The sequence below is a fragment of the Oncorhynchus kisutch genome, linkage group LG6, assembly GCF_002021735.2.
Source record: "Oncorhynchus kisutch isolate 150728-3 linkage group LG6, Okis_V2, whole genome shotgun sequence".
Taxonomy (NCBI): Eukaryota; Metazoa; Chordata; class Actinopteri; order Salmoniformes; family Salmonidae; genus Oncorhynchus; species Oncorhynchus kisutch.
In genome coordinates, this window is record NC_034179.2 from 79709426 (window position 1) to 79724919 (window position 15494).

A 15494-nucleotide genomic window follows, 5' to 3' on the forward strand; every position below is an offset into this window, starting at 1 on the left:
AATTAAGTTCAAAGGAGTTTAATCATAATTCTCTTTCAAGTCCAACCATGGCGCCCACACCTTTCTGGATGTGTATTGCACCAGAGGATATTGCTCCCTAGGTTTACTGCCATGCTCTGGGTAACCAGGGCAAACACACACACACACACACACACACACACACACACACACACACACACACACACACACACACACACACACACACACACACACACACACACACACACACACACACACACACACACACACACACAAACCTTCAAAGGCTAATATCCCTTAATTTAAAGGAACCCTCTTGCTTGTATAAAATTTTCATCAGTATAAAAAAGCATTTGCAATTTTTTGCACGCTGGAAATCAGCAAAGAGAATTTTAAGCAACCTCGGAGGAACTAATTATTGAAAGGTTTCTAAATGCAAAAATCGCTGCTCTCTCCTTTGGAACCATTAATCAAAGGGGACTAAAGAATTAGTAACCAAACCAATTTTTCCCTGAATCTATTTCATGGTGTGTCTCTTCACTGTAAGATCTGAACTCCTATTGTGTCAAGATGATTTATTCACTACCAGGGTCTCGCACCTCACCAGCTTCCAACCCACCACAGTGATCCCCTCAACTTCCACCCCACCATAGTGATCCCCCTCAACTTGCCCCACACACACACAACCCAAGCTCAGACATGAAGGGCCAAATTCAGCCTGGCTAAGAAAGGGGGACTAAGAGTGGCAGAGAAGGGAAGGAAATTTGGAGGAAAAGAAGCACAGTTTTTAATTAAGTAAATGAAGAGGAAAAAAATAAATGTCTTAATTAATGAAAGCTTTTAGCTAGCAGCTGCACCGGGGAACTGTACGCTGTTTTTTATGTTGTTGAAAAATCGCATGCATGCATGCCGGAATGGTACATTTAAGCCATTTGTCTTGCAGAGAGCGCTCGTCCCATCAACCTTGTGGACTGGAGGCGTGAGTGAGAGAACTCCCTCCCCCATCCCTCTCTTTCTCTTCCATGTCCCACGGCACACTGCTGCATGCGTTTGATGGTCGTTAATCTTTCAAATTAGTCTATGAGCCCAGTCCCATGCCCTCATTGTAAAACAAAACATTGAGAAACTATCTCCCCATTTTAGGATGGTCTTTTACTGATAATATTTTCATCTTTGATGTTAGCTGCAAAAGCTAGCTAAAAACAGACATTAACCATTCAACTTCACCCCTTTAAGTTTAGAGTTTGGCTGAAAGGAAGAATGGAACAACTCATTTGGAGTTGAATAGTGGCAGGAATAGAATGATTATACTAGTGTTGAAGATGTCCATGTGTTTGGATTGAATTAGTTGTAGTGATCATTCCCATTTTAGCAGTAAAAAGCCTGAATCAAATTAATATTGTAAGTATGAGGTGAGCTTGTGTGACATAACATGAAACAAATCCATTTCACTGAATTCACAATGACCACATGCTAGGGAATTCTGCTGCACTCCACTAGGTTGTGCCAAACAGCATGACAAGAGGAAATAAAGCCCACTGACTTGGCTCAGTTCAATGGTCTTTATCTCCGAGTGCTCCTGGAGCGACAGAGTACTGCGGCTGGCGGCCTCTGCTCTGTGTTAGTGTGGCTAGCCAACAACAGGGTGCAGAGGAAAGCGAGAGCAGACTTACCATGGTCCCCACACTGTATGTAGCGGCAGGGCCGATTGTGTGGTGGTAGGGGTCTGCTGTTGCATAGACTCTGCCATAGCTGCAATGGAAAAGGCCAGGAGATTAGGGTCATTGACGTAGAGTATATTTTCAATGCTTGTTGGATACTTGGCCCTAAAGTCAACACTTTCAAGTCTCTAAAACAATTATGTCCCTCTCTCTACCCCCTGGTTTAGAAAATGATACAAGGCTGAGTTGAAAAGGAGTTCAAAGGTGGTTGGATCATTCTCTGTGAATACACATTGTCCTTTTCACTGTCACCTCGATTAGTTGGCAGTGATGGGTACTGAGGGGTGAGAGAAAGAGAGACAGAGAGAGAGAGAGAAAGAAAGAGAAAACAGAGAAAGATAGAGGTGCTGGAGGGCTTGGGCCCAGTCTGTGTACGCTCTCTCACCCTGCTGTTGTTTACCCAAGCTGAACAGTGGGCTCACACCACTGTCTTTTCATTGTTGCTGGTTTGGAACTAATCCTTCCAATTTCCTTCTGAGACAGGACAAGATGTGTGCCTTATTTATTTATTTACTCGACTTCACATATTCCTTTATTTACTTTTTTTCTTCAATGCTCGCTTGCAAATGAGGGTCTGTACGGAGCAGATAAGGCACTCCCAGCCAAGCACTGAGGGCACCAAATCAACCAGGAATAAAAACCAAGAGGAGAGAGGGAGAAATGTCATTTTCCTTAAGGAGACAAGACATCCAGCCTACAAGGCTGGAGCAGGGCGAGGAGGACATTGAGTTATATAAGATCTAAATATGGTGTGTCCCATTGGAGTCCAACACCCAAGGTCAGTGAGCAGGACGTGGAGGGGGAAGGGGCTGGATGAGAAGGCTCCAGGGGAGAGGATGGGCTGTACCATGACATGGTCAGGGGTGGTCTCTGTGATACTCTTATCTACTGTGAGCACCAAACCCCAGAGTCCCACTAAGACTAATCTATCTACAAAATGGGCTCTCACCAGAGTGGCATTGCTAACCACCTCGAGGTCAAACGGCCCCTCAGAACGTACGTCACGCGGCTTCACTACGCTGATTGGCCCCTGGCAGGGCTTCGGTAATACAAAGCAGGCCTGTGGGCACAAGCATTTTGAAAAATGAATGTTTCATATTTTATGGGGATTTTACAAGCCTCTTATGCTCCCTGTGACCTCCTTTCATGATTGGCTGATTGCTCCGCTGGTAAGTCTGATAAGGTATTGCTGAGACAAACCCCTATTGATCCAATGGGCATGACCGCTTATTCAAAAAGAAACAAACAGACAAGGGAAGCAAAACAAAGCAAAACAAACAGCTCGGGCGAATTACATTAAATCTCAGGAGGAAAATATAGGCAAGAGAAACAGGAATTAAATCCCTCCCAGAGGAAAAAGCCGCTGTCCAATTTCTGCTCCCTCCGAGCACGGCTGCTCATAATTCGCAGTGCGGCGAGGCCAGATAAATCTCACATTATCGATATGATCTTCAGGTTCTCAGGCAGGGTGTACGTTATCACAAGTGACATGCTCAATCCCTCCCAGATTAGATTCCCAAACCAGCCCACATCCAGCCTGACAGCGGCTTTGAAGGCCCGAATGAATCAGCCACGCCTCCTCAAACGGAGCACACCTGAACCCGAATGACATCAGTCAGAAGTGATAGAGTCCCTGCCCATCCATCCATCCCTCTCTCCCTTCCTCCCGCAAACCGCAGGCCATTCATAAATACAGTTGATATGCCCTCTCGCCCGTCAAAGGCAGAGAGGTATGGGATAGATCATCTTGTCGAACAAGGTTACTTTTTTGTGTGCTTTAGCCTGAGGCCATAGTGGATCTCCTAATGGACAGTTCAATCTGAGGGAGGGTCACAACTCCAGAGTGAGTTTATCTTCACCCTTCTATGTGGGAGATACTTTGGAGAGTGGGGGAAAGGTTGAAGTCACTTGTCAGACCTTGTCACAACTTCTAATTGAATCCATCACAATATCAATGGTCTTTCATTTGTTCAAGTAATATAATGTGTTTTATGTTATGCAGCAGGTGGAATGTACTCACCTGTCACTGTAGGCAGCAGCGGTGGTGGGCTGGGCGTATCGGTACGCAGCGTAGCCCCCCTGTTGGAAACTCAGACAGTTACACAACCACCCACAACAGCATGTATATTACCATATTCTCAAACAAGTAATAGCACGCATTTACTAAAAGATCCAACATCGGGTTTGAAACATTGTCCATTGTTGGGAACAAAACTGCATATTCTATTCATTTTTCAAGTTTTCATATGAAACCATTAAAAAAGTCTCATTTCTTTAAAGGGAAGAGTTGCACTGAGGCACTGAGGCAACGCAAGGTGCAAGACGCCCAGAACACAGCCAGAGGGAGCTGTTTAATATTTGGTAGCTGAGGCAGCGGAGAATGAGTGATCCCCTGTGAGACTGGGGAGGAGAGCCATGCGTTCCCTCTGTGGCACAGTGTGTGACAGTAGGTGCACAACATGGTCCACATGAGAAAGAACAGAACAGTGGTGTGTTAACGCTCCCCAAATTCCTCCCGCATTCAGAATGGGGAAGCAGCAACAGCCTGCTGCATTATTGAAGAGACCCTTTTTTCTTTACACGTACTGTGTTGCACAGGAGCAAACCAAGACGTCCAGCGCCTTCACAAACTATCCACACCCTTTGACTTCTTCCACATGCTGATGTGTTACAGCCTGAATTTAAAATGGATTGAATTGAGATGTTGTGTCACTGGCCTACAAACAATCCTCCATGATGTCAAAGTTGACGTTTAGAAATGTTTACAATTTAATACAAAATAAAAAGCTGAAATGCCTTGAGTCAATAAGAATTCAACCCCTTTGTTATGGCAAGCCTAAATAGGTTCAGGAGTAAAACTGTTTTCCAATGCCTTGCAAAGAAGGGCACATATTGGTAGATTGGTAAACATAAAAAAGCAGGCATTGAATAACCCTTTGAGCAGGTGAAGTTATTAATTACACTATGGATGGTGTATCAATACACCCAGTCACTACAAAGATACAGGCGTCCTTCAGAACTCAGTTACCGGAGAGGAAGGTAGCCTCTCAGGGATTTCACCACGATGCCAACAGTTTTGAGTTTAATGGCTGTGACAGAAGAAAACTGCAGATGGATCAACAACATTGTAGTTAATCCATAATACTAACCTAATCAACAGAGTGAAAAGAAGGAAGCCTGTACAGAATAAAAATATTCCAAAACATGTATCCTGTTTGCAATAAGGCATTAAAGTAAAAAAATGTTAAAGTAAAGAAATTAACTTTATATCCTGAATTCAAAGTGTTAAGTTTTGGGCAAATCTAATACAACACATCACTGAGTACTTCTCCTCAAATTTTCAAGCATGGTGGTGGCTGTATCATGTTATGGGCATGCTTGTTTTTAAGATAAAAATAAATAGAATTGAGCAAAGCACAGGCAAAATTTGCGAGGAAAACCTGGTTCAGTCTGCTTTCCAACAGACACTGGCAGACAAATTCACCTTTCAGCAGGACAATAACCACAATAAATAGTGCATTTAATGTCATTTTAAAAAATCGCCATCGAAAACCGTGATTATTTTTTAATAATCAAACCGAAACCGAACCGACCTCAAAAAGCACTCTCAGCACTACCACCTATATACCCATCGTAGGATATAGGATGGAGATGGGCCAATGCTCCAGTAGGTGAACAGCTTCATTTTTCAGTTGGAGTAATGACTGCTCTCCCCAATGAAGTTTTTAATTCCTTCTCCCACTCTGGCAAATGAATACACAGGTCCTGACTTCCCAAACACTAAGTCCCTGTTACAGTGCCTTCAGAAAGTATTCATACCCCTTGACTTATTCCATATTTTGTTGTGTTACAGCCTATTTTTTCCCCCCATAATGACAAAGTGAAAACATGTTTTTAGAAATGTTTGCTAATTTATTGAAAATGAAATGTAGAAATATCTATTTACATAAGTATTCACACATGTTCAAATCACCTTTGGTCTTTCTGGGTCTCTAAGAGCTTTGCACATCTGGATTGTACAATATTTGCACATAATTACTTCAACATGATTCAAGATCTGTCAAGTTGGTTGTTGACCATTGATAGACAGACATTTTCAAGTCTTGCCATAGATTTTCAAGCTGATTTAAGTCAAAACTGTATCTGGGCCACTCAAGAACATTCAATGTCATCTTGGTAAGCAACTTTTAGGTTATTGTCCTGCTGAAAGGTGAATTTGTCTGCCAGTCGCTGTATTTGAGTCATCCTCCCTGCCCATGGAGGCAGGAAGTCATGGCTAAGGCCAGGCAGAGGAGTTCCTGTGGGATGGCCATGCCCTGGGACAGTGCTGCTGATTACAGCAACAAAACCCAACAACACACAGCCACAATAAATCACTTGCACACGTCAAGTCCTGCCCACAACAGTGCAACACACTTGTTATTGTGTCTCGCCCCAGTGTGTGTCAGGTGTGTGCCTGACTGTGTGTATGAATATGAATACATCCATTCCTAATATTTATGAATTATTTATTTCTATTTCACCTTTATTTAACCAGGTAGGCAAGTTGAGAACAAGTTCTCATTTACAATTCCTGGCCAAGATAAAGCAAAGCAGTTTGACACGTAGAACAACACAGAGTTACACATGGAGTAAAACAAACATACAGTCAATAATATTGTAGAAAAATAAGTCTATATACAATGTGAGCAGGTTAGGTGAGATAAAGGCAAAACAAGGCCACGGTGGCGAAGTAAATACAAAGTAAGTATATACTCCCTGTGAAGCAGGGTCTCATGTTGTGGTATCATCCTGGATGATCTTTTTAATGGCAAGTGCTTCAGGACTGTTGAAATGAATGAAATTTGACTAGGTTATGACAGTGACAGACATGGCTACTGTCTTCTGAATGATAGTGGAGGACAGAGAGGCTTGTGGGACTTGCTGTTGTTGTCACAGGAGACCTCTGGGCACACTCCGGCAGTCTGAAGCCGTTCAGTGTCCGTGCAGTGGCCACTGCCAAAACTAATGGCAGTAGAGCACAGGGGGAAAGGCTGACAGCTTGAGCGATGGGGCTAGATACCCCAGGACTGGTCAGAGGGCACTGAGACCCAGGGCTTAGCTGGAATGTGAGGAGAGGAGGGAGGGAGGCCAAACGCCCAGGGCCGTCAGGACCGCATTAAGCCACTTTTCCTCTACACTGTTCCCTCCGCTGGTGTCGCTAACAGCCACTCACAAACAGTGCTACGACATGGGGCTTTGTTTGAGCCATATATCATTGTGGAGTCCAGCACTTTTGTTCCCAGACACCGGCCTTTTGCTTGTATGCAGACAGGGTTAAAGTAAGAGGCAATCAGTAGCACAGTTGTCTGCGCCTGCTGTCATTTCCCTATTGCAGAGGACAGAGAGGAAGAAAAAAAACGACAGATTCAAACGGCAAATAACATCCCCCCCCCAAACTCTTGGACTGCTGTCAAACTGGGGCAGTCTGGTAATTTCAGCATTATCTCCACAGCATCCCGCTTTTCTCTGTGAAGGGCAGCGTGCACTGGGGCCGGCCTGACGCTGTGTGTGCTGTGGCCCCTGCCTGCATGAACAGCCCCAGAGGGAAGCTTAATCCCTTAATCTTCCTCCGCTCCTCTTATCTCTCACACCGTGATGGCTTGGAGGCACACAGGCCCACCAAGGCCCCACACAGGCCCACTAAGGTCACACACAGGCCCACTAAGGCCCCATGCTGTCCCACTAAGGCTCCACGCAGGCCCCCTGGGCCAGACAGAGAGAGAGGGTTGTCCCCACCCTGACACACAGAGACAGGAAGGCATGCATGCTCGCACACACACACACACACACACACACACACACACACACACACACACACACACACACACACACACACACACACACACACACACACACACACACACACACACACACACACACACACACAGGTACAGGTACAGGGACAGATAAAGGGCGGAAACAAGCCACCTCCAAAAGCCATTTTAAGGGGAGAAATGACCGACATGACACGGGACACTGAGCTGGGATCTGTCTGTTTGCCAAAGTCTGACATCATAGGAGAGAGAGGGAGAGGAGGGAGGTGCTGAGGGGGTTTTAAATTTTGTTGTCGGGTTTCTTGGCACGGCAGAGAGATGCCTAATCGACGCGGGCTTGGCAGAGAGGCAGGGGGAACGCTGGGGGCTGCAGAGATGGTGGTTTAGTCTCCAGGGTTGGCTGCTTTACTTCTGTTTCATCTGAGCACGCAGAGAGAGAAAGAGACAACGGTACTTACATAGATTTCTGCTCCGTAGAAGCCATCCTGGTACACCACTCTGTGAAATGAGAGAGCAATGGTGGAGAGGCCTTAGTTCATCTGGGTTCTGTGCGGTTTTATATGCAGACAGATTTGATCAGCACACTGATGTTTAGAACCTAGCCTATTTCCAATGAGAGCAAGTCAAGCAGACATCTGCATGGCGGAAAACAAGAGTGATGGAAGTGGCTCTGCACATCCACAGGGTCAGCTCTTACCGGCTGCTGCGCACCACAAATAATGAATGACATATTAAGGGGTGGAAATGCAGCCATTTCACAATTCCCATGAAATGTTCTGCTCTGGTAAAAAAAAAAATATATATATTTCCAGTCACTGCAGTGGCTATGGTGGAGGGGGAGGGGGGGGGAGGAAGAGAAAGGGAAGGAGGGATGAAAAGAGGGAGCTCAGCAGGGAAGGAGCACGGTCACATGATGCTAACATATAAATCCCTGGGAAGTCAGGAGAGGAGATGGGGAGGGGAGAGGAGGTGGAGAGAGGAGAGGAGGTGGGGAGCGGAGAGGAGGTGGGGAGAGGAGAGGAGGTGGGCAGAGGAGGTGGGGAGAGGAGAGGAGGTGGAGAGAGGAGAGGAGGTGGGCAGAGGAGGTGGGGAGAGGAGAGGAGGTGGAGAGAGGAGAGGAGGTGGGGAGAATAAAGGAGAAGCAAGGAGTTAGGGACAGGAGAGGATGGGAACGTAGAACCCAAGAGTGGGTGGGAGGTGTAGGGGACCCAGAGTCCTAGGACCCGTCTTCATCACTGGAGCCCTCCCCTTCCCTTCCCTCCCCTCCCCTCCCTCCCCTCCCCTCCCCTCCCTCCCCTCTCCTCTCCTCTCCTCTCCTCTCCTCTCCTCTCCTCTCCTCTCCTCTCCTCTCCTCTCCTCTCCTCTCCTCTCCTCTCCTCTCCTCTCCTCTCCTCTCCTCTCCTCTCCTCTCTCCTCTCTTCATCACTCATCGCCACAGACAGGCCCTGATCTAATCACAGATAGCCAGGCAGCCAAGCTAGGCCTACGGTTAGCTGGACCTCTCCTCTCTCCTACACTCCCATTGCCACCCAGACAGCCAGGCAGGCAGACAGCCTGAGAGGAGTGTGAGGCTGAATGCTTCACATCAACCAGGAGATCATCACGGTCCAGTGAGACCTGCCCAGTAACATGCTATCTCTGCTTTCTATAGCTCCCTATGGCTTTGATATTCATCCTTTGGAACACACATCATACATGTACACACACACACACACGTACACACGCACACAGACAGACAGATAGACATACACATGCTGCACTCATGCACACAAATGAAATAACACAATTGTTCGCAAATGCAGCAACCAAACATTTGAGAGTAAAACTGTTCTAATGGTTGATTGTTGATTTTGTCATTATAGTGTACTACAGGTCCACAGATACTCACGCTCCATAGGCTGGAATAGGTGGTGGTGGAGGTGCTGTGCGGAAGGTGTTGTACACAGCCCGCCCCCGGCCTCGCAAGTGGGCACCCCTATAGGCCACCGTAGCCCCTGTGGCCGGGTAAGGGAAACCTGTTACTGTGGAGAAACACATAGGAAGGAGGACTTTAGAGAGATGGAATGTTGGCATTGCTTACCTTACTGACAGAACACAAGACATGTGGCAGTGGTTTCTCCTATGACAGAATACATTAGGGAAAGACAAGGAAACATTAGATGTAATCTTTTCTGGGTGTGCCTCATCGAGCACTCTCCCCTTCCCCAACCCACTGCTTTGTGCCGTACTCAGCAAGGATCCACAATTGCTGTACGCATCCTTCCTGACGCCGCCTGCCACCGCCTCCCTCGCCACCCAGGGCTAGCCTTGAAATACAGCCTGGTAATGGATGCAATCCCACTAGTTCCACACCGTGGCTTCCACCTGGTTGAGGCAACAGTATGCTAGCTGAGGGGGAAGGTTGTTCTAGGTTGTTGTACGTAGGTAAGGGGCAGTGTTGTGTGGTGCTGTAGTCCAGACAGAGACAGGCGGGAGGTGAAGGTTGCTGTGCAGCCATGCTGGATGTGCAGGTCATGGGGGAGCACGGAGCAGATGGGCTGGATGGCGGGACCACTGAGATCCAAACATCCGGCTGACCAAATCCCACACCCCATCTGTGACTCCTCCCAGCCTATCACAGCCCCACGCTTGTACTCCAGCAGCGCTTAACAGCCAATGGTGATGGGTGGGGGTGGGGGTATTGGGGGAGGTGCCAGGGTCAGCAATATAAGTTCCATGGTTACAGATTAGAGGACAAGCTTCTGGGCTGGGAGATCCCCAGATCTCTCCTTAACCTTCAATCAGCCCAGTCTGATTACGAACTGCAGCGCTGCATACAAACACATCTCTCTCTCTTTTTAAACAGTTATTTACCTTTATTTAACTAGGCAAGTCAGTTAAGAACAAATTCTTATTTTCAATGACGGCCTAGGAACAGTGGGTTAACTGCCTGTTCAGGGGCAGAACGACAGATTTGTACCTTGTCAGCTCGGGGGTTTGAACTTGCAACCTTCCAGTTACTAGTCCAACGCTCTAACCACTAGGCTACCCTGCTGCCCCACCTCTCTCTCTCTCTCTCTCTCTACCTCTCTCTCTCTCTCTCTCTCTCTCTCTCTCTCTCTCTCTCTCTCTCTCTCTCTCTCTCTCTCTCTACCTCTCTCTCTCTCTCTCTCTCTCTCTCTCTCTCTCTCTCTACCTCTCTCTCTCAACCTGGTCCTGCGTTAAAGGCTCCTCCTGCTCTCGCCCTAGTCTTCCTCTCCATCACAACACTGCTACCCCATCACTTCTATTATTCGTCATCCTCCTCATCTCCCCTGGACTGATTCATTCATTACCGTGACATGTTTTGGGTGAATTCATCACAGGCCTCCAGTCTGCAGTGAGGCTGGGGTTTAAATGTGTAGGAAAAGGAGGAGGGGTGGGGGGTATATAGGGAGGAGCAGGAGATCAGACATACAACACATTCATAACACTATCAAATGATCTTCCAATGGACTCACAGGAGCAAAACTAGACACAGTGGAATCACATCTAGTGATTTTACAGTAAGTCTGCAATGGAGTTATATGATACCTTGTATGGAAGCACTCCTATGGACTGGTATAGGATTTCGCCTGGAGGACAATGACCATTACGGCTGGCTGTATGTAGTGTAATGTAGTGTTAACTCTGCAGGTGGATGGGATTGGGAAGCTTCCTAATGAACGGTTCACACCAGCAACCCTGCTGACAGGGAGACAGATTAGTGGTGCTTTTAAAAACACCAACAGCCAGGTTTAATGTCTGACGCCACTAACATCTCCCTCCATTAGGGGCTCCACACATATTCAACGACTGCATCTCATTTGGGCGGGAAACGCCCCTGTTTCCTCCCGAGCAGCCGGGGCACTTTGTTTGCTGCCGACGCAGCAGCAATAGACTGGTAAGAATCACAAGGTGGCCCTTTCGCTTTGGTGATTTATAATGCTGACCTTGACATTTAAATGAGTCTCTTTTTGGGAGTCTGACATATAGGCTCAGCAGCTAAAGGGCAAAAACAATCCTCTTTCATATTTTCAGGGGTGTTTTTTTCTCCCTTGTACAAATCGCTAGCATTTTTGGGGCTCCAAATATTCTATTTCCTTCTTTTAGGTATGGGGGGGGGGGGTTGTATTCAATCTGCGTGCTATGATATATGTGAATGTAAACTCATAATGAGTTGGCGATAGGCTACACTGCTTCAATAATAACCCATAAATCAAAAGCTGTTGTCACACTTTGGTAAACCCATGAAAAGCAACAACAGCTACCGCGGCGTATGGGAGCACAAACCTGGTCTAGCCACCAAAGTCAAACACCTTTCTGAGAGAGAGGATGGATGGCTGGGGGAAAACCGGAGTAATGTGCTGGAGGGCGACAGGGTCACACCGCACCTCATATGTCAAATGTGTCAAGTTGAGGGGAGCTCAATTCCTTTACACAGCAAGCCAGCCAGTCGGACCTAACCTCTCCTAATCCTGCTCTGTGCAAATGATGGGGTCAAAACCAGCCTTGTAAAAAAACACCACATTTTTCACAATGTTCATCTCTTTAATGCGTCCTGCTCAAATAAATCTGTGGAATGAGCACTTAATCTAAGCACTGGGGACCCAAAATAGCTTAATCTAATCAAGCCACAGGAGCTTAATTATCCCCTCAACAATGAGAGGATCTGTCCAGATATATTAAGATGACAATTAGCCTTTCTATTCTGTCATTTACTCAGCTGGTGGCTTTCAGACGGTCCACACCAAACTTCACCTTTGGAAGTGAAAACATCAAGAGCTCTACTCATCTCCTTCTATCCCCTTAGGAATTAGTAGCAGAGAGAGAAGAAGGGTCTCTCTGACTCGTACAGTGCTTGTTTGAAATGGATTCCCCGATTCGTGTAGGCAGGCAGAGCTGCTTGGTAGCTGTCCATGGTCCTGAAATTGACACACCATGCTATAGACTAGGAAATACACCATTGAAATACATGCAACTATCATTCATGGGTTGAGGTATTACATAATATTCATATTTTCATAGTAATATAACTTTCTCCCTGAAAATGTCTCTACGAAAATATCCCCCATACTAGACAATGCTATCTGTCTCTGCCCTAACATCCCCCCACCCCCAGTCCATTTGAGTGGGAACCTAATGCGCCTGCTGTTCACAGGACCCCTCCACAGCCCCCTTACTGAGGGCTCCAGGGAAGGTTTGGGTTGCAGGGGAGAGGAGGCAGGAGGCAGCCGAGGACACGGGCCCGGGGGTACACACCACAGGGCTGGCGCCGCCACTACCCCAGTCACCGCCATGCAGCCTCCCATCAGTAGGAGGAGCCAGTGTACCCTGCCAGAGGTTAAGAGCGGGGAGACTGCGTGAAGCTCTCATCCGTCATTCTCCTGAATGGGTTTTGAGGACAATAAACCTGTAGCGCCAGGACGAATGGAGACGGAGTGCGCTGTCACCACACCACAATTTATGGCTCCCAATTTCACTGATCTCCCGCACAGAAATGAGGACTGATAAACAGTGATTAATCACCTTTACATCCCATTTCACTCCCACCCAAAGTATATTAAATGTAGTCATGATTATTCAAGAATAACTCCATGGATGGAACCACTAAAATGTGTTTCTTCATTCGGGGTCATAACAAAATGATCCAAAACATGGTCAGCTGTTTTTTAAAGGCTGACCTGTTGGCTCCTAGTTAGGTTTTTTTGTTACAGAAATGTATCTCTTATTTATGTTTCCCATCTCCCCAGCTGGCAAGCATATGTTGTCGTTTAGGCTTGGCAAACTTCAGTGCTATGTCAAGACGTCTTGAAAAATTAGCAGCCAATAAATCACCATCGCCCCCCGCTTCCCCCTGCCTGGAATGGTGGTCCACATTCCCTCTGATTTATTACATGAATTGGGCTAGTGTGCTTGTATGTGTGTGTATCCGTGTGTGTGTGTATCCGTGTGTGTGTGTGTGTGTGTGTGTGTGTGCGTGTGTGCGTTTTGTGTGTGTGTTTATACGTGCTGCATAGGTCAGAATATGTCTGTATAGTGTTGTGAATATATATAAACATATCTTGTATTAATTTGTATGTGATCTGCATGATTTTGAATGCATTTGAGGAATTCATGAGGAGTGTGTTTGTGTGTGTGTATTGGGAAAGGGATGATGTGTGTGTGTGTGTGGGGGGGGGGGGGGGTGTAATTGTCAAGGGAAGATGGCGTTGGAACCGGGGGAGCGGTGGGAGGAGGGTGAGGGGGTTGAGGAGGAGGGTGAGGGGGTCTGGAGATGAAATAAAAATGATAGATGACTGCTTTCTGTCATGGACAGTTATTTAGAGGTTCACCGTAAAGCTGTCCGGGGAATGAACAGATTTTAGTCTAATGAGCAGAAAGGAAAGCCGTTAAAGTGGCGCGATGTGCTCAGCACTTCTTCCAAATGAAATAGTACCATTTCCCCCTCATTAAAATGCAAAGGGTTCATATAACATACAGCAATAAATGTGGCATGTAGAGGGAGAGAGATAGGGAAAACCCCACTGAGCTTGTCTCAAGCCTCCATTACCCTGACCATGAGGAATACCAGCCTTCGACAGGGAAGGTGCCAACAATATCACTCACTCAATCTCCCTTATTCGGTTAGCTCTGTAAAAGTCAATCTGGCGCACTTGGCAAATCCATCCACGGCAGCAGCCTCCCCAATCTGATAACAGTTTGCTGGGGCGGCTTGGTCTTAAAATATTTTTTTCCGGCTTTACAGTGCACACCCCACAAACAATTGTTCAGGCTGCCTCCACTCTCTCTGTGAGGCTTGGATCATCCACTTCTTATCTGGCCCACAATTGTATTCCAGATCCACTTTGATCTACAGAGAATTGTGTGTTAGAAGCAGGTTGAGACTGAGCCAGATTCTAATAAAACCAGTGGGTAGATGTGAATTGGGTCTGTCTGATAGAAACACTGCTAGAGTGTAGTATAGTTAGAGTGGTGCTAGAATAGAGGAGTGTAGTAGAGTTAGAGTGGTGCTAGACTAGAGGAGTGTAGTAGAGTTAGATTGGTGCTAGACTAGAGGAGTGTAGTAGAGTTAGACTGGTGCTAGACTAGAGGAGTGTAGTAGAGTTAGAGTGGTGCTAGACTAGAGGAGTGTAGTAATGTTAGATTGGTGCTAGACTAGAGGAGTGTAGTAGAGTTAGAGTGGTGCTAGACTAGAGGCGTGTAGTAGAGTTAGATTGGTGCTAGACTAGAGGAGTGTAGTACAGTTAGAGTGGTGCTAGACTAGAGGAGTGTAGTAGAGTTAGATTGGTGCTAGACTAGAGGAGTGTAGTAGAGTTAGAGTGGTGCTAGACTAGAGGAGTGTAGTAGAGTTAGATTGGTGCTAGACTAGAGGAGTGTAGTAGAGTTAGAGTGGTGCTAGACTAGAGGAGTGTAGTAGAGTTAGAGTGGTGCTAGACTAGAGGAGTGTAGTAGAGAAGGATCTCCTACCAGCATACAGTTCAGGACCATAGACAGCACCCACCACAGGGTTCAGCTTCCAGCCTATGAAGGGAGAGAGAGAGAGGGAGAGAAGCCCAAACTAGTAAATATTGTCATTCATGTACAGTATCTGAACAAAGTTGTAGCTTAGACAAGAGGCAGATCTTACCATTTGTGTACGGGTTGGCAACTTTTTTGTTTGTCATCACTCTTGCTGTTGCATTATTCACCTATTTCCCCCCAAAAACAAAATGATGCCACAGTTATAACATACCCTTCCAAAAGGCAGACCAAACGACTGGCAGAGAAATACCACACAAATTCAGTAAAATGTGTCAGAATTATGCAAATTACCATAGAGGGTCACAAGACTGGAGAGGTTAAAATAGCCAGAGGAGACAATGCTCTTGAATCACCTTTACATGAATGTATTCCTCATTTACATTTTCTTTTGAGATGATTCAATTACTGTAGCAAGTGGGAAAGCATGCACCAATTACCTACGGATATGAAAGAGAAA

At 46.4% G+C, this 15494-nt stretch overlaps 1 protein-coding gene across 8 annotated transcripts in view; it reads right to left on the reverse strand.

Moving 5' to 3' along the window:
• Positions 1–15494, reverse strand: part of LOC109897631 (RNA binding protein fox-1 homolog 3) — a 409231-nt gene that overhangs the window by 18033 nt on the left and 375704 nt on the right. For all 8 annotated transcript variants that reach the window (XM_031827807.1, XM_031827804.1, XM_031827808.1 and 5 more), the window contains 6 exons: positions 15144–15204; positions 14984–15037; positions 9405–9537; positions 7975–8014; positions 3721–3779; positions 1653–1731 (listed from right to left, as the gene is read on the reverse strand). In XM_031827807.1, coding sequence (XP_031683667.1) covers positions 1653–1731; positions 3721–3779; positions 7975–8014; positions 9405–9537; positions 14984–15037; positions 15144–15204 — 426 coding nt within the window. The remainder of the gene's footprint in view (positions 1–1652; positions 1732–3720; positions 3780–7974; positions 8015–9404; positions 9538–14983; positions 15038–15143; positions 15205–15494) is intronic.